General features: G+C 40.6%; 1 protein-coding gene across 4 annotated transcripts in view; it reads right to left on the minus strand.

The window, feature by feature from the left end:
- CARMIL1 (capping protein regulator and myosin 1 linker 1) overlaps window positions 1–26994 on the minus strand; it is a 262324-nt gene that overhangs the window by 33792 nt on the left and 201538 nt on the right. For all 4 annotated transcript variants that reach the window (XM_045005542.1, XM_045005539.1, XM_045005540.1 and 1 more), the window contains 2 exons: window positions 23544–23631; window positions 17888–18037 (listed from right to left, as the gene is read on the minus strand). In XM_045005542.1, coding sequence (XP_044861477.1) covers window positions 17888–18037; window positions 23544–23631 — 238 coding nt within the window. The remainder of the gene's footprint in view (window positions 1–17887; window positions 18038–23543; window positions 23632–26994) is intronic.

Below are 26994 nucleotides of genomic sequence, written 5' to 3' on the forward strand. Positions count from 1 at the left end.
TGTCAATCTGTGGACATGAACCACCACTAAAAGTTCTTTGTCAGCTAAGCAGGACCGACCAACCGCAGTGTTGCCAGAGCTGGAGGTGGAAGGGACAGCATGAGGAGTGGCTATACATACAATTTTATTTGAAAACTTTTAAGTTGCCTAAACCATTTACATTTTGTACAAGTAACAAGATGGGATTCTTACCAAGTGACCTTTTTGGATCACATGCGCAGCAAAACGGGTCAAAGCGTTGTTTTAAACATGCCAGTGTGCTCTTTTTAGAGGCTATTATAAGACTTAAGCTCAGCCAGTGTGCAGTATCCTCTGGCAGCCCAGGATGTTTCATTACTACTGAGAACATGTGAATTTCCGGATTGTGAACTCTTCCCCCAGCCTGAGACGGTGGGCTTGCATCCGATTTCCTACAGTAACCAGAGGCTGTTCAGACTTCCCTATGGTCAGGCCCCTTCTACCTTCTCTCAACAATTCTCCGCCTCTGGCCATGCAAACAGAGGAGCAACTCAGTTCTTCTGCCTCCTGTTACAATCCTGGCTTTTACAGCCAAATTTGGGGGCTGCAGTGAGTGACATTTTCCCCGCGGATTTTACTTGAATGGGCCAACACACTGAGCTTTTTCTGGCTCTCTCCACCCTCGCCCACTCTTCCAAGTATGGTGCAGGTGGCGAATGGAACAGACAAAAGGCTAAGGGCCACTCTGTCTATGAGGAGACCCGTGTAGAAGCCACACAGAGAGAGCTTTGCTACACTTACTCCCAAGTCCACAAACCCTTGCTCCGTCAGGGACAGGGGCTCAGAATCTAGAGAGCATGTTGAGGTCTCTGTGTCCACCCACACCAGTTATTTCCCCTGTGGAGGTGTCCCCATATAAGTGGGTCAGCCCTCTTCAGTAGCAGGGACCCAACAAACTAAACCATGCTCATTGATTAAGGACTCTTTAATGGGAGGGTCAGATATTCCCATGAAGCTCCCCTGGTCCAATCTGCCTCTGAACTCCCAAGTCCCATGCCATTTTCTTAAGTAACTGAGTCACTTTACCAGATCCCTGGCCTTCTGACTCTAATTCTTCCCCTTCTGGAATCCCTTGGGGCTATCCCCCTACATTTCCTCTCTAACTATATAACTAAATGTGGAGGAATGCTGGGACTTGGGGAAAAAACAACTAGAACCACATATAAACACTTGGGGCACTTTTCCAGGTTTTAGAAAACAATGTGTGGTAAGCAGCAGAATGTTTTATCTTTATAAAACAGTTATAGAACAACGGACACAACTCCCAATCAGAATACAGCACTTTCCACATTCTCCCCACCCCTCCAAGAGTTTTCAAATTTGATCTTGTTCCACCCACAGAAGCGCAGTGATTTGCCCTCTCTCCCTTCATGCCCATTTTACTTTTCAAAAACTTATTTAAAAAACTCACAAAACACCTACATATGCATTTTCCAGTGTGAAAAAGCAGAGGAAGTGACAGTGTAGGAAGTTAATTGTGAGACCAGCATTCATAAACTAGGAGTACTATTCAACATGACAAAGAAAAACAAACCAGCCAAAACACGATGACCTAACGGGTCTCTTCAATCGCAAATTTCTATGACTGGAAAATCTCAATTTCTGCTCACTGTAAAATATCATTTCATTAAAATGGACTTGGTTTCAATACAAAACTGAATTAACAGAATTTTCTTGAGCAGTAACGTTTTTGTTTGTACCTCTTTCATCAGCACTCTGCTTCATTTAGTCTTAAAGTCCAGGGCTGTTTTAAATTCATCAGATGTTATGTTATCTCAACCTTCTTGTAAAACCGAATCTCATCTCTAAATTGCTGCATATTTCATTCAGTAACTGAAGATGGATGATACTACAATCTCCCAGGAGACTAGGAAGGCAGCACAGAAGCAAATGGAGCACAGAAACATAAACAAGTAGGCCAGAAAAAGCAGAGCTAAAAAAATACTTACACTTGTACAGCAGAGAGTCTCCATGCAGCAAAAAAAAGAAAGAAAAACAGAATATGAATGGAGGGAAGACAAAGCAACAGCAGATCCCAGGGAGGGAGGCAAACTAAAAGTCACCAAAAGTAAAGGAAACTAAAGCTGAAACACTTACAAGTCTTAGCAGGAAAGGTGATTTTCAAGAATGAGATAAAAACCCTTCACACTGAGAAAGGCATGGCAATAGCTTTCTCTTCTCCATATTTGGATGGGATATTTAACCAGGGATGTGGTCTCTGGCTAAATTAAGACCTGTAATTTTCAACCAGTGCAGCTCCCCCAATGGTAGCAACACCTGCACTCTGTCTATGCTCAGGCTTCCTCTGTTGCTACTACTAGTAGAGTTTTACTCGTGGCAAACTGAAAATCTGATTTTTCCTCGTGTGAACAAGGCTTCCGAATTAGAGCCGTTAGCTTTATCACAGAGAGCATCAGGGCAAAGAAAACACACAGATTCCCTTAAAAGAATGTCCTGGGATGTCATGACTACTGCGTGAATTGGATTTAAATGAGGGAAAGCTGCGCAGAGTCACCCTCACTCTCTCGTCCAGGCCTGTCTGAATCCAGTGGCATGACAATGTCAAGGTTTGGAGACAAGTTTGGATGTAGTGGATGGCCATCAGGTCCTACTGCACTCAAATTTATGGCCTAGACTGTCCACACAGCTCTTGCCATCCACTTTCACAGCTGGGGAAATGAGCATATCTGCTTGGCCGCCTGGTCCACCAGAGAGGACTTTCCGGAGGGAGCCAGGAGTAGCTGTCCACTCTGGCCAACAGTCACAGGTAGTACTATCTACCGTTACTTACGGTAGCAGGCGTAGCCTGACCTGTCTTGAAAAGCTTGGACCATGCTTAGTCTGGAACCTCACCTCAGACCTGTTTGTCAAGGGTGGCCCTACCAGGAGTACAAGATTCTAGATGACGTAGTTCTGACGGTCATTGGGACAGACAAGCCTCTCCAACACAACAAGGTAAAAGTCCAAGGAGAGGATGGGATGTAAATTAGGTTCACCTTAGTTTTAAATACGGACACTGACATGCAGAGTAGAGATCCAGAGGTAACATAGTTCCATAAGAGAGGTTAGAGTAAGGAAAAAGCTTACATTTAATACCACCATGTCTTCTATTTTCACAAGAACTTCTGCTGTAATAAAGTCCCACAGATATTCTCATCTTCTTCAGACTGAAAAGTTAATACCTTCAGGTATCCTGTTTAACTGTACTGTGATGAGTATTGCTTATTAATGGTTATTATGCTGTCCTTTAACTTGCCAAGAAAAGGCCAGCCCTGCAACAGAACGCTGTATTCTTAGTAATGCAAAGTTCATTGTTTAGGTTTTCAAGGGACAGAAAGGCAATTATATTATTTTTCTTTGTGTTTTTATATTTTCTGCAGTAATGATCCTCTTGTCAGGCAGTTATTTTCCTTGAAGTTACCATCAGCTACATGTCTCAAAGACAGAAGTGCTTCTGAAGGACAAGAACAAAATCCTCACATAAGCACCATGTCTTATCTCCTCGCTTGACTCAGAAATCCCATTTGACTGCAGTGCATGCAATCTTAGTTTTATCCTCAGCTGAATTCTTCTCCAATATTTGTCTGGGCAAACCTGCCTGTTACGATGGCTGCAACACTGGTTTTGTATGCCAGTCCTCCACACTTCTGCTGGAATCCTCTTCTGTACTTTCATTTAGTCTCATCTTGACTGACTACTTTAACTTCATTCTGCAGAGTTACCCCAAAGTCCTGGTTGTCCAGAATCTACCAGGGGCAGAATCCCTCCTTCTCAGACATATATGGCCACCTCAGTCTTATCCTGAATCATCTCCTCTGGGCACCAAATCATTTCACCATCCAGGTCAAACTGTCTTTTTTTTTTTTTTTTTTTTTTTTAAAGTGTCCATAAAACTTGCACTCCTCCCCCCACCCCCCATCCTGTCTCTTGAGCCATCTCTCTCTATTCCCCTAAATTCCCTCTGCCGGGGATTCATCTCTGTCCCTTATTAGGCTTTGTGGTGGTGGGAAAGCCTGCTCTCCCTTAGTTCCTACCTTCTGTTCCTCTCCAAAACACCTCTTTAAAACTCCTCTGGAAACTTGTATTTTCATAGATGACATGGGAAACATTTTAGGCTGGGGATCATGACTTGCCGTAGCTCTATAGGGTGCTAATTATTTAAGAGACTTTTTGATAGCGCTCTTTAGTGCACTGCTATAGGTGCTAGGCTGTTCAGGGAAGTGCTGCTGTGTTAGTTAACATTCCACTACGGGGGTCTATGTGGTCTGGGGTGCAGATGCCATGCCGCACATGGAGCCTTAAACTGGAGGAGCTGGTCCATTATATTAATAGTTGTCAACAGCACACAGAATTGGGATGAAGTAAAAGAGTTTTCTGATTGCTTTCCTCTTTTTCTTACTAATCTGTAATGAAGTAATGAAAATGCTGTTTTAAAGCACATTTATTTTATTTTCATAGCTGCTAGAACAGAAAACACCCTCACGCTTTTCCATTGTCTGTTAAATACATATTGAGTGCCTTCATTTTGTACAGACATTACCCATCGCTTGTTCTGTCTGTGGTTTGACATTTACTTGAAAAACAACATTAGAAACTCCCTTCCCCCCTAACTTTTTTCAATATTTTGTCTTTTTGGCTAAAAAACCCTCAATGAATATTATGTAGTTTGGGCCCAAAATGTTACCTGCCTTGAAAGTGTAGAATCTTTTGAGAAATATATTTCCAAAACTAAAGAGCTCTTACAATAAATCTCCCACACTGGCATTTAGAAATCAAACTACAACAAAACTCTTCTTTATAGCCACTATTCCTGATAATGCTCTGCTACTGCCACATAGGTACCTAGAGCAATCAGCTGAAATTAGCACCTCAGGAAGAGACAGCTTTCAAAGAGTCTGCAATCTAAGGACCTGGTCCAACAAAGACTTATGCAAATACTTAACTTTCAAGGTTGAGTAGTCCCATTGAAGTTGACAGGACTGCTCACACACTGAAAGTTACAGTGTACTTAACAGCTTTGCTGGATTGGGCTCTAAAGGGACAAAGCAGACAAAAAGGAGACATTATAATCCTCATTTGACATATGGGGAACCAAGGTACAGAGACTTGCCCAAGGTCATGGAGGAAACTGATTGCGGAACTAGGGACTGAGTCCAGATCTAGAGTCCCCTGTAAAATGCCTCCCTCTTCATCTATCAAAATAAGTACAAGTTAAAGTAACCCTACTCCTAGAGTAAGTGGAGACACCATGACTGAAGATAGAGCACAAAAGAGCATGTAAACCTCAAGGAGCTTCATTGAAAATGAGAGTGGGAAGGAGGAGAGGAGAAACTGCCAAATGGGAATAAACTGGCAGAGAGAGATTGATTTTCAAGGATTTAAGATGTTATAAACAATCAGTGAAATAACATGCATTTTTAAAAAAGGGTTTGGCAACATCCTTTTAACAGATTATGCAAAAGAAAAGTTTAGTAAGGCATTTTACCTAAATCCCTGCACAATTCCAGTGTCCTAGGGAAAATGACCCTCAAGGCTGCAACACCATTCCATCAATCACCACTTTCCACACTTACATTATTCTCAAAAGAGCACAATGGTTAGGGGCATTACACATCTGTAAATCATGAAAAGCGTATCAGTACTCATTAGGTTGAGTAGTAAATAAACTATCCTTCCTTGGACCACTGAGTCTTTGGGTGGGTAGGTGGCTAACCCATCACTATAGAAGAATCCAGAAACAAGCCAAAAACAGAGCTGTGGCTAATACTTTCAACTGCCAACAATTTATATTGTATTTTAAAGAGGTAAATTCTTAGCACAAAGCGCAGAGATTTAGCCAAGCATTTCCCATTTACACTGATCATAATCCTTAAAGTCTACCCTGGAGTACCATTATCCTTGAAAGTAAAATGGAATATTACAATACATAACCATTAACTAAATATCTGGCGTAACATTCAACAGCGAAGACACTAATGCATTGTTTAGACATCAAGAGCCAGGTCCTCAGCTGGCGTAAACTGGCATCGCTCCACTGAATTCAGTGGAGTTATGCTAATTAATACCAGTTCAGGATCTAGCTAATTAACACCAGTTCAGGATACAACCTCAAAGTCGCTTCTTGTATTTCACAACTTATTTGCTCTCTACACATAGGGTAGAATGGGTTTTATGATTGCAAAATGATACGTGTATCACAAATGTAAGGAATGTATTTGTTTTATTTTTTTTCCCAAGAAGTCAAATTATTCTGGTGGAAGTACACGATTTGTTCATTTTAGTCTCTTCTAAACTGGGTTGACTTTTAGAATTATTTTGCATAACAATGGCCTCCAAAATAAAAGCATAGCAATGTAATAAGATAAACTTAGCAGATGTGTCCTTGAGTTTAATTTAATTTTACTAAACAAGAAACCTTCACTTTGCTACTTGCTGAGATATGGCTCAAATGCACACTAAGACATTTCAACAAAATTATAGATATGTTTTGTTTTAACTAGTAATACTGCTTCTACATCTTTATTTTAAGCCACATACTGCCTTCTATTAAATTACGTAAAGGGAAAAAAGCCAAAGTTTCTGTTACAAGGAAGGAAAAGCCTGTATGGAATAAATTTAACACTCCCTGAAAGTATTTATAAGCTGACAGTTCTTCATCTTGCGTAATTATCTCAAGGAATCACGTGTGCAGAACAATTTGCATCTGGTTCAGGGCATACATCCAGTCTCATCTATTTTGTAAGGGAAAAATAGATACTGAAAAAAACATCCTGAAATCCCCATTTTCTACAGAATTATTCAAAAATTTGAAATCCAGGATGGGGCTAAGAGCCTCCTGTACAGCAGTCACCCTTCCTCACATAACTAAATAACTTCAGTATTTGCATTATGACCTAAACCGTCTCTATGTTAAGGATAGGAAACTCCTAGAATACTGTAAATACTGAGCTGTTTAATTAAGGCATCATTCTAAGGCAATGTGAACATTTTGAAGGATGGACACTGTATATTTAGAGTATTGGAGAACGTCATTAAAACCCCTTGTGACACTGCACCCCATATTCATCAGAGAGATATTATTATTGTGATATGATTATGGTATAATTCTGATGTATTTTATGCAAGATAAGTCACGCGAGATGTCATTGGAAAGATTATTATTTACTGAATATGATTATCCTAATTGTATGCATGTATCATTTTTGTATCTGAAGTTAGGAATGTTGACTATGTATCTGTATTACAAATGTGTTTACACCCGGAGAATGTCCGTCTAGATGGCTGGCTGGGAAGGGCCCACTCAGGTTGAAGGGCCATTAGGAGAAAACAACAGGCCTTAGAAGAAGCTTATCTCCCTCTTGGGAGCCTTCCTGAGGACGCTACAGACAGCTCCGACTCATGGCTGCTGTGACACTACAGGGACACGTGACCAGATCACTTGGTGCTGGACTCCATCTTGGGATATCAGTGTTTTTCCACTGACTGGCGTGGGAACCATGCTTTGAAACAAATGGTTCCTGCCATTTTCAAAAGTTATTTAAGGCAGGGGAGTGACATCATGGAGGTTCTTCATTGGCTCCCCGCCCAAAGAGACTCTTGGAAACACCTGAGGAACAAAGACTGAACAGGCGGAAGTGCTGGACCCAGGGTAAAAGGATTTTTAGCCTGTGAATGGAACAGCTGGGGTTTCCAAGCTGTAAGCCAGTGCAGCTTGCCCCTTAAGAATCTGCAGACTGCGTCTATCATCACTTAGGGTGAGGATCTGCTATTCATATCCAAGCTTAGTTTGCATGTTTTGTTTATTTGTAGGTAATCTGCTTTGATCTGTCTGCTATCCTTCATAATAACATAAATCTATCTTTTGTAGTTAATAAACTTGTTTTTGCTTTATTTAAAAACAGTGTGCAGGGGAGTCATAACTTGGGGCAGAAAGCTGTTGTATATTATTCTCCTCATTGAGGAAGGGGGTGAATTTCATGAGCTTACACTGTACAGTTCCCTGTGCAGCACAATACAGTATAATTTTGGGTTTACACTCCAGAGGAGGGTGTGTACCTGAAAGCTGGGAAGTTCTTTAGCTGGAGCCTTCCCACGCAGAGCTGATCACAGCATCTGCATGTAACTGCAGCTGGATGTCCCCCTACCTGTATGTGTGCTGGTGAAAGTGCAGGCTCGACACAGCATTAAAGTGTAAAGGGAGTCCAGGCTGGGGGGGGACGGACCCATCACACCCCTTTCCTCATGCTTCTGCTCACAGGGTGATTATTAATGCTTTTTAAAAGGAGTGTGTGTGTGTGTGTGTGTGTGTGTGTGTGTGTGTGTGTGTAAAAAACATGGCAGCAGTAGATCCTGAAACTGGAGAGAGAACATTATTTTTGTGTCTCTCCTTTCCATGCTCAGAATGACATAACTATTGAACTGAACAATAGTCACCAAAGCATAAACGCCAGTAATCTCCTCACCCTCGGTAGATCCTCCGAGGTTTTGTGCTCTGAAAGCTATGACATTTCAGACACAAATGAGGCTTGTGCCACTGAACCAGACCTAGATTACTTGGGGCAGTGAATGGATTAGCAGCCTCTCTGCTCAGAACGTTATGATTTGAGGCAGTATCCTTAAAAAAACACATTAACTGAGCCACCATGCTCTCCAAGGCATAAAACGTACCAGTCACAGTGTCTGTCAGGTATATCTTCCTAGCACACAGATAACCCTGAATCCTCTAGGTCACTTCTAGAACATCCTTACTAAATACCAACACACATCAAAAATAAAATAAAAATCTCAATCCCTCTGAAGTATATATGTATGTCTACACTGCAATTAAATGCTCATAGCTGGCCTGTGCCAGCTGACTCGGGCAGGAGAGACTCAGGCTAAGGGGTTGTTTAATTGTGGTGTAAATGTTTCTTGGTTTTTTTTTGTTTTTTTTTTGTTTAATGCTGTTAACACTTTGTCTTAAAGAAACAAAACCACCTTCTGCTTATTCTTACTCTGTTACCCAATTTCTGTTATTTTCTTTTAAATTCAGTATTCTAGTCCCCTTTTTCCTTTCCAATGCATATTAATTTTTATATGGATTCTGCCATATTTACTCACATGGAGCAACATCATACTGCACCAATACCCCCACTTTTTCTAACAGGACTATACATGGAGTAAGGTTCTTCTCAACCTGAATAAGGGTGGAGGAAATGGACTATTTGCTGTTCCTGGTTTTCCTCTCTATATACACGTGACTTTGTTTTAATAGAATCATATTAATTCACCTCCACTTTAAAAAATGGGTAATTTCTTCCTCCCTTGCCTCCCATTATAGACATCCTCTTTTTCCTCTTTCCCTCCGCCTCATGTGAGCCACTATTCTCTGCCCACACTGAAAAAAAGAATCAGACATCCTCCTCTCATTGCTTTCTACCTTAAATTGTGCTTTACCAGGAAAGTGAGTTCACATGGACTACTAGGAGTACGATAGAATTGTGTCTCTTCTATTTTTAAAAGATACCACAGAATTCTGGGGCCAACTAGGTTGCCTTGAACAAACCAGATATATAATCTGGGCCAAACAAATCAAGTGAGATGCTAAAGGAGTTAAAAGACGTGAAAAGGTCCATGCTGCAAATCAGTGCAGAAAGCTCCTCAACCGCTAGAAGAGGGAGAGCTTGCTAGACCAGTGTCTCTCAACCTTTCCAGACTACTGTACCCCTTTCAGGAGTTTGATTTGTCTTGCGTACCCCCAAGTTTCACCTCACTTAAAAACTACTTTCTTACAAAATCAGACATAAAAATACAAGTGTCACAGCGCACTATTGCTGAAAAATTACTCACTTTCTCATTTTTACCATATAATTATAAAATAAACCAATTGGACTATAAATATTGTACTTACATTTCAGTGTATAGTATATAGAGGAGTATAAACAAGTCATTGTCTGTATGAAATTTTAGTTTGTATTGACTTTGCTAGGGCTTTTTATGTAGTCTGTTGTAAAACTAGGCAAATATCTAGATGAGTTGATGTGCCCCCAGAAGACCTCTGAATGCCCCCAGGGATACGCGCACCCTTTGCTGAGAACCAATGTGTTAGACATTAGTTGAATCAGAATGTCCTAACTTATGAGTAAAACCCTCCCCTCAAAAATATGCAGCGCAGTAAAAATCCCACAAGAGTGAGCCAATGATGGATGATCATTGGACTCGTTTAAAAAACCCACAAGAATGAGCCAACAATCAAACTGGCAGTAAGTGACAGGAAGTCAATATTAATAAGCTAGATACCACCATAAAACAGACAACTACACACTCTTCTGTTACAGACCTGAGCTTTCTGGGGAAAAAGAAAGGATCAGACCTGAGGGATCACAGGCAAAGCTCGTGACACTGAAGTGCCTCAAGGTAAAAAATATCCAATATCAGCACTACACAATTCATGTTCTAGACAGAAAACTGGAGGCACCTTTTTCATCAGGTGTAATTGATTATTACTGAAAACAGTTTCTTGCATTCTGACTTTATTTTATGACAGGCCAATAAGTAGCATAGATCAAGACAAGTAAGGTAGAATCTGACATAGAAATTTGAGCCAGATTTAGGAAAGCAAACAGTACCGCTGTGTACCTGAATTGTCCAAAGCTACGATTTTAGTGTGTTTCTTCTCTCAAACCCATAGAGAAGGAGAACAAGATTTTAACAAGTCTTGTAATTTTGGGCTCCCAACACCTTAAAGGAGCCTGATTTTCAGAGGCTGGTTATGAAACACTTTCTGAAAGTCAGGTCTCTCACGTTGGAAACCTGAAGTCATTAGTGACTTTTGAAAATTGTAGCCTAAAAATGTAATGGGTATGCAGGCCCAGCTCTAGCTGTTTTGCCCCTGAGGGTGGAAAATATTTTCAGTGTCCCACCCACACAGCAGCAGGGCCAAAAAAAAGGCTGGCCAATCAGAACAGAGGGAAAAATAGCACGGCAGTATGGTGGTGCCCTCTGGAAGTTGGCAACCAGGACCACCTTGCTTGCCCACCCTGTGGGTATGTGTGGCACTCTGTACCTCAAAGAAGCACCTTGGAACCCCCATATTCACCACTGTCATATATAATTATGATGTGTTTTGTACAAAGTATGCCTTGTGAGGTATCACTGATCTGTTGAACATTAATATCCTGTTGGATTGTATGTGCTATCATTGTATGTGTGGTTATGAAGTTTTGCTATGGATGTGCTACTGAAATATATTGTGAGGTTGGGAACACCCACAACCAGCCTTTCAGGTACAACAATGGAGTACCCAGATGCACTGATGGACCATTGAAGGGAATCCACTCTCCCAGTGACCATCTCAGAAGACTTCTCAGGAAGAGCACATAGAAAATGGAGTCTACTTGACCCACGCCATAGCAAAAGATCTTTCCAGCAAGCTGGAAGAAACTATAAAGAGATGAAGTGACATCATGACTTGGCCTCTTCTCCCCCCACAACTCAACACCCAGAAACACATCTGGAGGACAAAGACTTTGAACTGGGGAGGGAGGTCCCAGGCTGGAAGACAGTTCCAGCCTGTGTATTGAAGTTCTGTGACCTGTTTGTACCATCTATCAGGTGAGACACTGCTTGATTCAAATCCTGTTTCATTTGTAGAATTCAGACTGAAAATTTACTTTTATTTCTTAGGTAACCATTCTGATTTCTACGCTTACTACTTATAATCACTTAAAATCTAGTTAATAAATCTGTTTTATCTTTTACCTAAAACAGTGAGTTTTGGTTAAAATGCTTGGGAAATCCCAGCTCAGTTTACAAAGGCTACTGTTTGTCCTTTCCACATCAAGGGAGGGGTGGAATGGGTAATGAAATTACATTGATCAGGCTTCTGACCAGGGCAAGATGGTACAGTTCTGAGGTGTAAGGCTGGGGAGCTAGGGGGAACCGACTGGAGCCTCTGTATTGTTGGTTCATGAGTGGCTGGCAAAGCATTCATGTAACTCAGTTGGGTGTATCCCTGCCTGTGAACGTCTGTGTAAGTGCAGTACTTGCCAGAGGTTTGTAGCCTGGCAACAGCACCACAGAGTGAGAGGGAGCCCAGGTTGATGGGACAGATGGCTCAGCAGCCCACACTGCACCCCGGGAAAAAACGTCAGAGTATGTATTGTATAATCACTGACAGAGGTCTTTTAACCACTGGTAGAGTCAGAATGCAAAGCTATATATAATGGCATCCAGTAAAAAGTAACATTAGCATAGCAGTTGTATAAAATTAATATTAGCATATTCCTAATGTTTGAAAATGAATGGGACATCTACAGGATTCTGCAAAACTGTCAACTTTCCTGCAAATTCCGACTGTCTTTTGATTTCTCAGATGGCACTGTATACCAGGGAAAAAAGCTTATAGACACAGAATCATGGATCATGAGTCCCAGGAGTGTCTCCGGAAGTTGTCCTGAATGTGGGGGAGGCACAGGTACCATTAGCCTGCCTGCATTGTTTACATTGCTCTTCCTGTGAAGTACATTTGCTCTGGGAATCAGCATACAGGATTCTTGGGTGTATGTTCAAGGGACTGAGAACCCCTGGCTTTAGAGTCAGTGGAAAAGTTAACCAATCCAGGACTCATAAGGAGTGGTACAAAATAATGCCATGAGATAATATACACTTTTAAAGCTTTTCTTTATCTGTGCAATTCCTTTTGAATCTGGAAAAACTGCAGAGCCAAAAGTCTCTTGCTTGAACTATACCACCACAAAAAAGCTAGATCTGCAATGCCTAAGCTAGAACTGGATGCACATTACCTCCCCTAGATAGTAGTGCTCGCAAGAAGCTCCACTTTATAAAAAGTCTGCCTAATAGTTTTCCAAAAATTAAAATCTCAAAATCCTTCAAGACCATGCAGCCATAACTTCCAGAACAGACAGTAAGTTGGGGGATAGAAATAAATGAGGGCTTGAAGCAAAGTACTAATAATGAGATAGATGCCAGATCTCACCACTGCTAGCGTATACAAGCAGTAATACCATTAATTATTTCTACGCAGTGGTACACAAGGATCCCAAGCAAGAATTAGGACACCACTGTACTAGGCACTGCACAAACAGCAAAGAAAGTCCCGGCTCCCGAAAGCTCACAATGTAGGATTCGGTCAGTCACTCAGCAGGTGAATAAGCAGACAAATAGAAAGTGAGAAGACAGGGGTGTGGGAGGAAAGGTTATCAGTGGAGAGTCATGGTAAATACATTGACAGCCACTAGCTTTGTTCTCATCTGCCCCAATCAACATGGTATCACAGCACTTTCCAAAATTATACAAGATATATTGCTCATTCTTTTCCTTCCTCAGTCAGAAAGGGCTGGATTTTTTATTTTTGGTGCTTTGTGAATTTTTTATTTAATGTGTCATTGTGGGAAATGTAGGTTAAAGAAGTGTGGTTTATATTTGGCTCTAAAAGCAGAGAAGTATACGTTTGTCTTATCTTCCAAGACTTCCAGGATCACGGGTCTGTTGCTGAGCGCTGAACCTATGTGCTAGATCTGTGCCACAATTGCTCTTTAGCATATCCCAAAGCAAGTAGGTGCTATCTTTCCCCTAGTCTTCTGTTCCTTTATAGAAATGGTTCTTTATCTTGCTGTATCATTTAAAGACTACAATATTAAGCTATTGCTTACATTTCATTAAAGTTTCCTACTGGTCCTTCATTTTCCTATAGAGCCACCATTGTATATTTATAGTATTAAAAAAGTGGATTTGATATTCATTGAGGCAGGCCATTTTTATTAGTGGCGAATGTAACTATTTATCAGCAGGCGGGATTGAACCTGGGGACCTCTGAACCTTAGTGCATTAGTCTCTACTGCATGAGCTAAAAGCCACACAGCTCTTGGCTAAGGCTGTAGTAGACTCATTAATCTCTAAGTGGCCTAGGTGTCACTAGAGGGGGACAGAGCACCGCAGGCACGGGTTACACAAACAGTGAATTCATAATTCACAGCCCAAACATTTCAGTCTTTCACAGGAACATTATTAAAAGGATTTCACAAACAGATACATATGCTACAACCTGCACTTTGAAATTTTTTGAAATAATTTCCAATTAATTATTATTATACCTGAGGAATGTAAGCAAACAGATAGTTTCCTCAGAGAAAAGCAGACAATCTTCCACTGGCCTTGCACTCTGTATTACTGAGAGTAACAATGTTATGTTGTTGGAATGGGTATTTTCAAGATCATTAACATGTGATGGCCTTCTAGTACAGGATATATTCCACTTATAACTTCTCTGCTTTTTAAATAATAGCTCAAAAATGGTCATTTTTTAATATTCTAGGGACAAAAAAATATTCAAATAGCTCAATAATTTTCTTTGAAATATAGCTATATTTTGTCCATTCTAAAGAAGATCAGTTTTCAAGTATCCTTTAAAAACCCCAGTCCTGAGGAAGAATAACTCCTGTGTTGAAAGAATAAAGGATGAACAAATAATGTACATAGTTCCCTTTTGTAGAGAAATTTAATCAGTCTGCTGAAAAAATTACATATGCAGATGTGCTTGATATTCTACTTAGGTTAAAATGGGTGATTTATTTTAAGCCAGTGGTAAAACGCATCATTGCTTAAAAAGTGTCAATCTTGTCTCACACTTCTAGAAAATTTGAGAAAACGTGTAATTTTATTAAGTTAAGTCAACCTTCATTACTGACTCAAATCTTTCAAAAAGTCTATGCCTATTCCTTTCATCTGAGCAGACTAAGTGGCCTTTTGCATAAAACAACAAAGCTGTCACATTCAATCTTAGTTACACACAACTTTGATCATAATAGGCCTTTAGATAAATACAGCTCTAATTAAATTTAGACAGCTATGATAGTTGCAGATCAGAGTAGCATCAATTTACTATATTGCAACTCAGGGAGATCAGAAACTCCCAGATCAAGCTAGCCTTTTCTGTATTGGACCATTCAATCATTCCCAACGTTCTCCAGAATAGAGTGGTAAATTCTCCCGCGACTGACATGTCATTCAGATTATTGGTTTGTGGCCATAATGACATGTTGGCTAGGAATCAAGTCTGAATAACTTCTGTAGCATTGTAAATGTACAGTGTTAAACACTTTCTAATTCTTTACTGGCAGATAGTGGAAATAAAACTCAAATCTCTATTTTTAATAGTCATTTTCAAAGCCACATTCCTTGCACTCCTTTCTATTCTGTTGTCTGATACAGAAAGTTCAAAAATGAATAGCAGCTCTCTTCTCTGGACTGGGATGGTGGAGACCTCTCCTCATCCAACCACCCTCCCTCATCCTGATTGTGTCTAAATATATATCTCACAGGGCTGCCTAAACACGGCAGGGTCCCACTTGCAGATGGACGTCAACTAGCCCCTCTAGAACACTGGCGGTTTCAAGTTCAACACTTATATTTCCCTCTCCAACCATTCCTTGGCCTCCTCTACCACAGGTGTCTTTGGAGCTTCTTGGGGCAAAGGGATAGATGTTAGTGGAAAGCCTGGGCTGAGGTTCAGGCTGAACAACAAACCCAAATTCAGCAGGAATGAGTTTGAGAGCTGAAGAGAGTATTTCACACAGCTCTGGTCTGTTGGAGCATTTAGGCTGTCAGCATTAAAAAAACTACTTTAAATAGATGTTTAATGGACAAACAAGCTAATGATCTATATAATTAACAAAGTTCTAGAAGTTGGGGTTAAGCAACTATTTCTCATTCAATGCTAATAAAATAAACTAAGTTATGGTTCATAAATCATGTGCATTTTTTATTTCCTCTTAGAACCTTTCATTAATATATTTGTTTCTCGCATCAACTAATTCCCAAAGTTTCATTGATGCCATATAAAAAAGGGTCCCACAGGATGAAATTTTCTAAACTAAACATAAATGGCTTTGGGAAAACTATGGAACTGTAATATAATGGAAACCTCTCTTTCACCACATTGATTCTATATCCACATTTTTTCAAGGGCCATGTCTGAAATATATACAGAATTCATACAGCTAAAACAGACCCACCTGGAAACAGCCATGATATAAGCTAAACTGGATGGAATGAGAAGTTCAGATATCTATTTTAGGACACTTATAACAACATCGACAAACTGACACCAGCACTGTGCAAAGCTGGTATGGTCACATTACTGAGTTTGTCTCTCCAGGCCACTTTCTATACAAGTGCAATCAATACCACAATGCACAATGAAGGCACCTGGTTTGCAAAAACAGCCCTTATATGAATTTCCAGGCTCAGGAATATATCTCTGAAACTCGATACATTAAATTTTTGAACAAATGGAGTTTTCAGCACGATGAGAGATCAGAGCTCCTGAATACAGTGTATTTATCTGAAATATAATTTCATTCCCCTCAAAGTGGATGTCAATGAGAACCAGAACTACAAAAGGGTTCAGCCATGTGATTAAGTTGTATGAATGGGGAGGAAGACAGGGATATTAAATACTCTTCAAAACAGCTGCTCTAGGTAAGGCGCAAACAGTTAATATTTAATATGTGACTTCATATTTTCCTTTTTTTTTTTTTAACATGAGTAAAGAAAAAGATAAAAGACTAGCATGGTCCACTTACATAAATTGTATGATGACAGAAACAAAGGCAATGTTTGCTTTAAAAATCCCTACCTGGAGAGCATTTTCATACTGAAAACACAATTCTAAGCGCAGAAATTTAAATTACCATAGATTTCTGTATACTAATCTGGTACGTTCAAGTTCATTTATAGGCACAATCAAGATTGTGCTAAAGAGTGACATGTCTTATGATGCTGGCTCTCAGGGCCACCATTTAGCGCAATCATTAAACACTTAAACTGACAGTTGGCTGCAGAACACTTCTGGAATTCAAGAAGACTGGTGATGAGAATCTTTGATGACTCTTGTAAAGGCCAATGCCTTAAAGGGAGGAAAATGGGATTTGTTGGTGTTTGAGATACATGCTGCACCAAAGCAAACTCTGGTTAGGTGCCAGGCATGCGAGCAAATACTATAGTTAATTTAAGTTGCTGCCTCCAACGGATGTCACCTCTACAGTAAACAAGACACTGAGCAAAAACGTTCACAATATGTTGGAAAAGAAACAGGGTAAAGAACATTAACTATAGTTCGCAGCCTACTGGAGTGCATCTGTAAAGATTCAAGATATGGCATGGAGAATAGAGGTAATTTATTTAAAATGCTTATGCTAAAACTATATCAAAAGCTTCGAAGTGATTTACAAGCACTAGTCCCATTGAATTTCGATGAGATGTGCTCCTAACTCATGCAGGTGCTTTTGAAAATCTCATCCCACACCATCATTAGTTCTACGTCCTTTGTAGCCCTATTACATGTGCAAGAGTTTCAGACTTCATCCATATATAAAAAAATCATCTGCAGTTCATGGCCACCAGTATAACCTCTGGGTCTCAAAAAACCTATTATCTACCTTGATGGATTAGTGTCAAGTGGCATGATGACAGAGGCTGAGAGAAGCATGCTGTGACAGGAAATAGTGTGCCAAAGTACCATAGTCTGATTTATCGCTGCCATATACCAGCACCTCTGCAGAAGAGGTATCTGTTATATTAGCAGTATTGTATGAATATGGGCAAGAGATGTTATCTTGCAAGAAAAAAATATCTGAATATGAAAAAGAAGAAGAAAATGGATAATGGAACAAAGAAAAGGAAAGGGTTTTCCTTCCACTCATCTATACCTGGTTTAGATAATGTTTTGTTCTACATACAATTACTTATTTTTGTTGAGCCAAATTCCTAATTTCATTCCCCTGATATAATAAAAACTGCCCACTGAAATTTGCATAAGGACCTTTTTAGATTACATTTTTAACCAATGGACTGAAGAAAAGTGTCTTACCATACAAGTGTCTAGATCCTCCAAACGTTCTATCTCAGTCAAATCTTCTACTGTGATGGTGGAGCGCTTAGTTGGTTTCTCTTCAGCTAATTCAATCTCCAGTGACTCCTGTTGTGGAAGTGGCTTACCACGTCTGGTCAAATGGTCCGCCTAGACAACAAAGATCAAGAGATGAAACTACTGATCAGAAATCTTGAGGGGGAAAAAAAACAAACAGACAACAACAAAAAACCCTTACACAGCAACTAGCAGAATGGTTGTGCACGGCAGGTGATGATAGGTGGTGAACAATGGGTAAGCTCAACTGTTTGCATCTGGGCCCCAGCCTCCCCCATCTCCCTGCAGAACTATCCCCTCATCACATAACACTGGATAGTGGGGAAGGAGGAGGGGAGAAAAGAGGGCTAATAGAGAATCACACAGTAAGAGACTCTGCTTATCTGGACTATGGAAATAAAAACACCCAAAGGAGGGAAAAAACCTCATACCATATTGAACATTTTTAAGCCATTTCATTTAAAAGCTACTGTAACAAATGTACAAATTGCTAATATACTCAACCGATGAAAAAAAGTAGGATTAAATGATTTTCACTAATAAATGTAGGAATCACACGTGCTGCCTCTTTTCTAATATAAAAAAATTTGCAGGCAAAATGGGGTAATTATTTTGGACCTCATTATGATGAATAATGATGAATAAATCACTGGACTGGAAGCTAGTGGCTGCCTATGGCTCAGTGATCATGAACTGATTACATTTAATATGGGCAAAACAGAGGACAATACTTGGCGTTTTAAAAGGGCTAATGTCTCACAGCTGAGGAAAATCATGAGTAAAACTGATTGGGATGCTCTTTAAGAAGAATTATTTAAGAAGAGTATATTAGATGGCCAAAAAGCCATGATTCTATAATCAAGAAAAAGGACAACTTTGAATAAACGTAAATATTATATTTTTATAATAAATAATTATATCTAATAAATATTGTATCTAATTGATGCCTTCACTTCTCAGCTGGCATTTACGCAAAGTTATCCTGTTTTTCTTTTAAACAAATGGAAAAAAGGGGAACTAGATAGCAATCAGTATAAATTAGAAATTATGAAGTGTAGAAAATTAATAAGGGAAGCTAAAAACATCAGGGATAAATCTATATCTGGCAGGGCTAAGGAGAAGTTTTAAAAAAAGGATACTAGGAAGAAAATAAATCTAGAAATGGTGTAAGCCCATTACTAGAAGGAGATATTAAAATGGTTAATGATGCAGAAAAGGCAGAAGTGTTCAATAAATATTCCTGTTCTATATTTGGAAAGAAGTAGGATGATGGATTCCTATCACATGAGGCTGATGAAGTACTTTCCAGTTCATTAGCAACGAAGGAGGATGTTAAACAGCATCCATTCAGGATACATATTTTTAAACCAGTAGGCCCGGATCACTTGAGCCCAAGAATCCTAAAAGAGTTGGCTAAGAAGATCTCTGGCCCACTGAGGTTAAATTTTTAATGAATCTTGGGATACCAGGGAAATTACAAAATACTGGAAGAGTATTAACACTGTGCCAATATTCAAAAAGGGTAAGTGGGTCTACCAGGGTAACTATAGGCCAGCTAACCTGACATCTATCCTCGGCAAAACAGTGGAAAACCTGATATGAAATTAAATTAATAAAGAATCAAAGAATGGGAATATAATTAATGCCAATTAATATGGTTTTGAGGAAAGTACATCTTGTCAACCAAGCCTGAATTCGTTTTTTGATGAGATGACAAGCTAGGTTGATAAAAGTAACTGCATAAAAGTAACAAATAAATACTTAAATGAACAGGGCAGTCATACAGAGCAATCCACTCTGAGCCCATTCAAATAAAAGACATTTTACTACAGACAAATGCAAAGTCATATATTAAGGAACAAAGAGTGCAGACCATATTTACAGAATGGGAAACTCTACCCTGGAAAACGGTGACTCTGAAAAAGACTTATGGTTCATAATGAACATGCAATTGAACATGAGCTCCCATTGTGATGCTGTGACAAAAAGGGTTAAATGACATCCTTAGCGACGTAAACAGGGAAGAAGTAAGTAGGAATACAGAGGTGATTTTACCTCTGTATACAGCATTGGTGAAACCGATACTGGAATACTGTCCACATTTTAAAAAGACGTTGACAAATTAGAGAGGATGCAGAAGAGATACACAAATTTGAGGACTGTAGATCAGTGCTTCTCAAAGCTGGGCCGCTGCTTGTTCAGGTAAAGCCCCTGGTGGTCCAGGCCAGTTTGTTTACCTGCTGCGTCCGCAGGTTCAGCCAATCGCGGCTCCCACTGGCCGTGATTCGCAGCTCCAGGCCAATGGGGGCTGCGGGAAGGGTGGCCAGTACATCCATCGGCCTGCGCCACTTCCCGCAGCCCCCACTGGCCTGGAGTGGCGAACCGCGGCCAGTGGGAGCCGCGATCGGTTGAACCTATGGACAGGGCAGGTAAACAAACCGGCCCGGACCGCCAGGGGCTTTCCCTGAACAAGTTGCGTCCTGACTTTGAGAAGCACTGCTGTAGAGAACTCCTTACAGGGACTCTGGCATGGTCTATACTCGAAACTTATATCAGGATAGCTATATTGATCAGGGGTGGGAAACCTGCAGTGTAGATGCATCTGTGCTGACAGAAAAGTGCTTCTATCAATACAGCTAACTTTGTTTGGAGAGGTGATATTCCTACATTGGCAGAAAAACTCCTTCTGTCAGCGTAAGCTGCGTTTATATTAAAGGTCTATACTGGCATGGAGTCTATAGTATAGACATAGCCTTAATCAGCTTAGGTTGTTTATTTTATCTAAAAGAAGATGGAAAACAGACTTGATTACAATATAAAAGTACCTTTAGGGGGAGAAAATACTGTGTTTTAAAGGGCTTTTTAGTTTTACAGAGAAAGGCATAACAAGAACTAATTGCTGGAAGCTGAAGTCAGACAAATTCAAATTAGGCACAAATTTCCAATGGTGGGGGTGATTAATCATTGGAAAAAACTACCAAGGCAAGTGGTGGATTCTCCATGTCTTCAAGTCAAGACTGGATGCCTTTCTGGAAGATATGCTTTAGTCAAAAACAAACCATTGGGCTCAGTACAGGGGTAACGGTCTCTGAAATACAGCAGGTCAGACTAGATGATCCAACGGTCACTGTTGGCCTTAAAATATATGAAACATAGTGCTCAAAATGTTGACCTGAAAACATTCCCTGCTAATGTTAACACTGGGAGAAAAGTATCTTTTACAAGCAACATAAACCACAGAGGTGTATCAGTTTAAGATGTTTGTCAATACAGGATCTTATTTTGGATTTGCCTCATGATGAACTGTCAATAGAAAATGTCTAAAGTTAGTATTTTAAAGATTGTGAGCACGTTCATATGGGAAGCATGACAAGAAGACGAGGGTGTGAAGAGAGAACACTGAACTCAGTTTCAGTCCAGGGTCAGAATGGAAACCATGTGGGTATACTCTGCCCACAAGATGCCCACCAGTTGATCACATAGGTTTTTTATGGTTGTCTTTTTCTGCGAGCTTTGCATGCAGTGGCATCTTTCCCTACTAAGAAGAACTGATCCAATATATTTTTCTGAACCAAGCTGTCTGATTGATGGCTCAACATCATTGCAGTCATCTGGCAACTGAGACGCTACAGTGACCAGTATGCATGCTGTGACTGATGGTGCTGAATCTTCTTTCACGTTGAGCTGTGGAATAAGAATCATTCCCATCCTGTCTGCAGTCTCCTTGGGTTCCTCTGATTGGTGTCTGCTGGCTGCTTTCCAGTCAGGCTCCCGCAGAGGGTCTCTTCAGTTCAGATTTAGGGGCTTTTATCTGCTCCAAGATCTTGTGTTGGGTTTATCTGGCAGGGAGCTGGTCTCAGGTCTGAGGTTTCTGCTGTGGTCCTCCTCCTGCTTCTCAGTTCAACCCAGCCGAGAGCTGTTGCTGGTTATTTTCTAAACAGTCAGTCCTCATGCAGTAATGGTGACTTTGGCCCCTTTTGGGATAGCAGTAACAGTCTTCCTTGGGGCAACAGTCTGGTAAGCAATCAGATCTCTCTCTTGTGCTTCTTTCTCTGGATCCTGCCTTGGCCTTAGAAGAACTTCCAGCATGCTGCTGATGTTTGAATTTGGCAGCAAAGATTCCTTATTGGTCACTGATGCAACAGAGTCATTTGCTGACAGGCTGGCCCAAGATAGTGGCCAGCAAATGATCAAAAAAATTGTGACATTGTGTTGTATGCCCACTAAATACCATAATCAAAGACCTGGTTTCAATGTAAAATGAAATGTGGCTCTACATTTAATATTGTGTATGATTTTAAAGCTCTAACATAGAATGGGAGATAGACTGACCTTGGCTTTAATACTGTTTAGGGCCATTTGAATTTGCTTGTTCCTAAAGCAATCACACTTGAAACAAAAGTTTCTGTTTGAGACTAGCCTTTTGTAATCTCAGAAAGGACTCTACATGAATCCTCAGCTGTTTTTAATACTTGGTATAAAATTTCTTCTACATGTAAAATTTGCTGCATATTTAATAAGCCTTAAAATTAATGTTTTTAATGAAATTCTCTCTCTCAAGGGTCCTTAACATGCCCGTGATATAGAAAACAAGGTGGACTGAAATCTAACTGGATAGTTCCTATGTGGAACTACTGTGTGTTTCTTCAAATGTCTGTACATTCAATAGCTTTATACTTTGATCTACAAAGGAAGCATTTCACAACAGCAGGAGCACCAATAATAGTAAAGCAAATCTGTCTTATCTTGATAATGATGCAATCTATTTCCCTGACAAAAAATATGGATAAGCAAAACAAAGCAGTGACAAAGATGTTGCCAATGCTGCTCCTACGCTTGGAACGTTGACTCACAGTGGAAATTCTGTAAGTTTTGGAATTTTTTTGTTGTTGTTGCTATTGCTGCCACTCTTTTTATATAACTCTGCACAATCCAGCATTAGCTCCTCCCACCCTCAGCAAGCTTGGGTCTGAGTCCAATAATCTACTTCCCTCTCCACTAAAAATAACAATTAATGTACAGGAGTCCATAAGCTGATCTGTAGACATAGAGCAGTATATCTGCTCTAATCTTCAGGAAGGAGGTACATCTACAGTAAGTGATTGACAGCAGAATGTCTTCCAGTAAATAGCTGAACATTTTATCTTCTACATAGATACACCTTCCAGTCCAAGACCTCACATTTCTGAAGTAGCCTCAGAATATGCACAGGTTTGGGAAGTAAGGTCCCTACAGCTTGCTCCACAGTCCCCTAAAGAATGAAATCTGACTTTATTTCAATCACAACGCCTGTCTCACTACGACAGCCAGTAGTTGTCTCCTTAACTAGTGAATATATGTTCTTGCAAAGCCATTTTTGGTTTCAGATCCGATAATTCATGCAAGAGATAGTAAGGCAGCTAAGTAATGCAGCTTCTTCTGGGGCTGTTTTCTCCTTAAACCAGGACTACTCACCCTATGACCATGTTTCAAATGATGCTGCTGATGAAAATTATGAAGATTTAGAAATGCAGCTGTGAGAAGAAGAAAGTGAACAAGTCATGAATGCTGTGGTGGTGGTAAGACACCCTGAACTACTCAGAACTGTACAAACACTCACCAGTTTATGATGACAATGTGAAAGTGCATCCAGGATTTCATCCACAATTCGGTCAGATAGGAAAGAGGCCACAGTCAACTTCACTTCACTGTGTGAACATTGAAAATGAGAACAGAGTAACTTTCAATTCACACAAGAGAACTCTGCCATCCCTTACAGCACTAGTTCTATGATGTGAAGATTATCTGTGAGTCTGCTACTGTCTTTGAGAACGAAACACAAGAAGGTGCAAGTAGAAGGACTGAACCCTTCAGAAATAACTCACAGATCCTGCAATACACACAAGAACTCCTGGACCATTTTCAGCCTGCTTCTAACATTTTTCTAATGGCAGAAACAAAAACATCTGGCTAAGGGACAACTTAATAAGAACCATATGGTCAGATTTGCTTAGGAACAATACATGCATTGATGTTAGAGAAGACAAATCTGGTCTGGAGTGAATTCAGACAGTCTTACCTGTTTAAGGCTTGTTTTACCTAACTATTAATCTTGCCCCGTCTCCTTTTTGTACCCTTCTGTCAGCTAAATGGCAACTGTATTGTTTCTGCAACCTGCCATCACCATTCCTGGGCTGCAAACTGTTTGTGCTTTTGCTTTAAATAACTAGTTCCTGCCTTCCAAATTTTGTTTCAGCCAGTCCCATGTATTTAGCATTCAAAAAGAAGGTGTGGAACACAGACTCACTGTTAGATTTAACATGACATCAGCACTGTATACACTGGGCTTGCCCCTTCACTGCAACATGTATGAGTTACTACACTCTAGTTACCCCACTCGGGCATGCTTAGCTCAAGTTAGAGCAGCCACACTGCAAAAACACACTCAAGTCACACATGGTTTGTCTATCCTGCAGCTGGGAATGAGCCTCCCAGCCCAGGTAGACAAGACTTGAGCTGGCACGGCTCAAGCTACTACACTAAATATAGTAGCATGGATGCTGTAGCTCGGATGGCAGCTTAGGCTCTCACACCCAACCGAACTCCTGGGACTGAGCTTGGGTGGCTAGGCTGAGTCTCTGTAGAAGCCACAGCGTCCACGCTGCTCGTTTTAGCATGGTAGCTCAAGCCCCTCTAGTGAACATCTGTTTGCCTGGGCTGGGAGACTCACTCCCAGCTGCAGTGTAGATACACCCATAGAGTGACTTGATTAGCACAGTGATTGGATTAGCAGTTGAGCTAACCTGAGCTGCAGCTGCATCCCCAATCCATTACTAGCGTGTATGTCAGCATCATGTCAGCGTCAAACCACCCCCGCCCCCCAGCAATGGGCCAGCTAGCAAGAATTTAAAACACCACTTCATTTGACTTAGAAATGTGTGTTTGTGGATGGGAATTGGGTTGTGGGCTTGTTATACCTCAAGCTAACACTGCAGTGAAGACAAGCCCACAGAAACCAACATTACATTAGATTTGTACTTGGTGTTGTGGTTTACCACTATCTCTTCACGGAAATGAAACTTTTTTTTTCAGCTTTGACTGTCATCACACATCTTTAGATGGTGACTGTTACGTCTACACAAACAGAGAAATGTTTCACTATTTGTTTTGATGTTAGTAGTAGTAAGTATTCCCAGAGTGCAGAAGTCCCCAGAATTAAACTAATCATGGAGCCAAATCTTGAAACAAACTCTAGGTAACCAACAAACATGCTGTGGGCAAAACATGTACATCGTCCCTTTTGTAGATATTAAATGGTTAACTCTTTGATGGCTTGAGTCAGAATTTCCCTAGGTTAAACATCTCACAAAATGCAGAATTTAAAACTGGCTGCAGCAAGGATTTATTTGATCTCTTGCTCCCTTTATTTTCTTCCTTATTTGCAAGAAGAAATCTCACACGGAGGAAGAAATATAAACTTTCTATTGTTATTAAATTTGTTTTCTGGCATGTCCTAGGTTCATCTTTATAATATAGTAATACTCTACTAAATAGAGAGATTGGATTACAATATTTACTGTATAACATTTCCTCTAACAAAAGCTCACTGTTGTAATGATTACAACTTGGTCTCTGATATATTAACATGGCAATGATTTATAAACCTGTTAAACTTCCTAAATGAATAGATAGATTAAAAAAAAAGTTTTCTGGTTGCTTTTGGTACGTCTTGTTTACACTTAAAAATTGTATCGCTTTAACTGTGCCAGCATAGTTAAAGAGTTAACACACATCCCACTCCCTTGTGAGGATGCAGTTTAACTCGTATAAAAATGCTTATTCTAATATTGCTTATTCTGGTTCGGCAAAACAAAGTAAGTTATACCAGTATAAATGCCTTATAGCAGTATAGCTGCATCTACACTAGGGCTTTTACTGGCATAATGATGTCAACTTAAAAAAAAATCACCTCCTACTGACATAGTTATATGAGTAAAACTTTTTAAGTGCAAGCTAGGCCTTAGCATAAACAAAGACAAAGACAAGTGTCCCGATAAAGAATTTGCTTGCTTTAGTAGATGGCTTGGCTCTTGGCTTTGTGATCTTTTCCCAATTGCATTAATCAGTATCAACCCACAAAACCATTTAAGTTAACACACAAAGCTATGTTCCCTTTCTCTTTGTGTGCAATATGTACGAGCGATAATAGCAACAGATAGCAATGACATAATAATGGAAAAGACGGTTACTCACCGTAGTAACTGTTGTTCTTCGAGATGTGTTGCTCCTATCCATTCCAGTTAGGTGTGCGCGCCACGCGTGCACGGCTCTTCGGAAGACTTTTACCCTAGCAACACTCGGTGGGTCGGCTGGGCGCCCCCTGGAGTGGCGCCGCTATAGCGCAGGATATATACCCCTGCCGACCCATCCGCTCCTCAGTTCCTTCTTGCCGGCTACTCCGACAGTGGGGAAGGAGGGCGGGTCTGGAATGGATAGGAGCAACACATCTCGAAGAACAACAGTTACTACGGTGAGTAACCGTCTTTTCTTCTTCGAGTGATTGCTCCTATGCATTCCAGTTAGGTGATTCCCAAGCCTTATGTAGGCGGTGGGGTCGGAGCTAGATGCTGCAGAATGCAAACTTCTGTGCCAAAGGCTGCATCATCTCTGGACACTTGGGCCAATGAGGCAAAGGTGTGTACTAGCTGCACGACACATCCCCTGAAAGGGTATGTGGGCCAAGAAGGCAGCAGGGAAGCCTGAGCCCTGGTGGAATGTGCAGTAAGGTGGCTCCATGGAACATGGGCTAAACACAGGAGGCGCAGATGCACCAGTAGTCCAAGACGGACTGGATCGGGACCTCGGCGGGAGAAACATTGTGCGTTTCGTAGCAGCAGGAGAAACGCTTCCACTCTGCCAGATACGTTAACCGAGTGGAGGATCTCCTATCACCCAGGAGAAACCTGCAGAGCCGAGGCAGAACAATGTAATTCGGATCGGTTTAGCCACACAGCAGCCCTGCTGTGAGGTGCAGGGATTACCCGTCTGGGTGGTGAAGCTTGCTGCGATCC

The sequence above is a fragment of the Mauremys mutica genome, chromosome 2, assembly GCF_020497125.1.
Source record: "Mauremys mutica isolate MM-2020 ecotype Southern chromosome 2, ASM2049712v1, whole genome shotgun sequence".
NCBI lineage: Eukaryota > Metazoa > Chordata > Testudines > Geoemydidae > Mauremys > Mauremys mutica.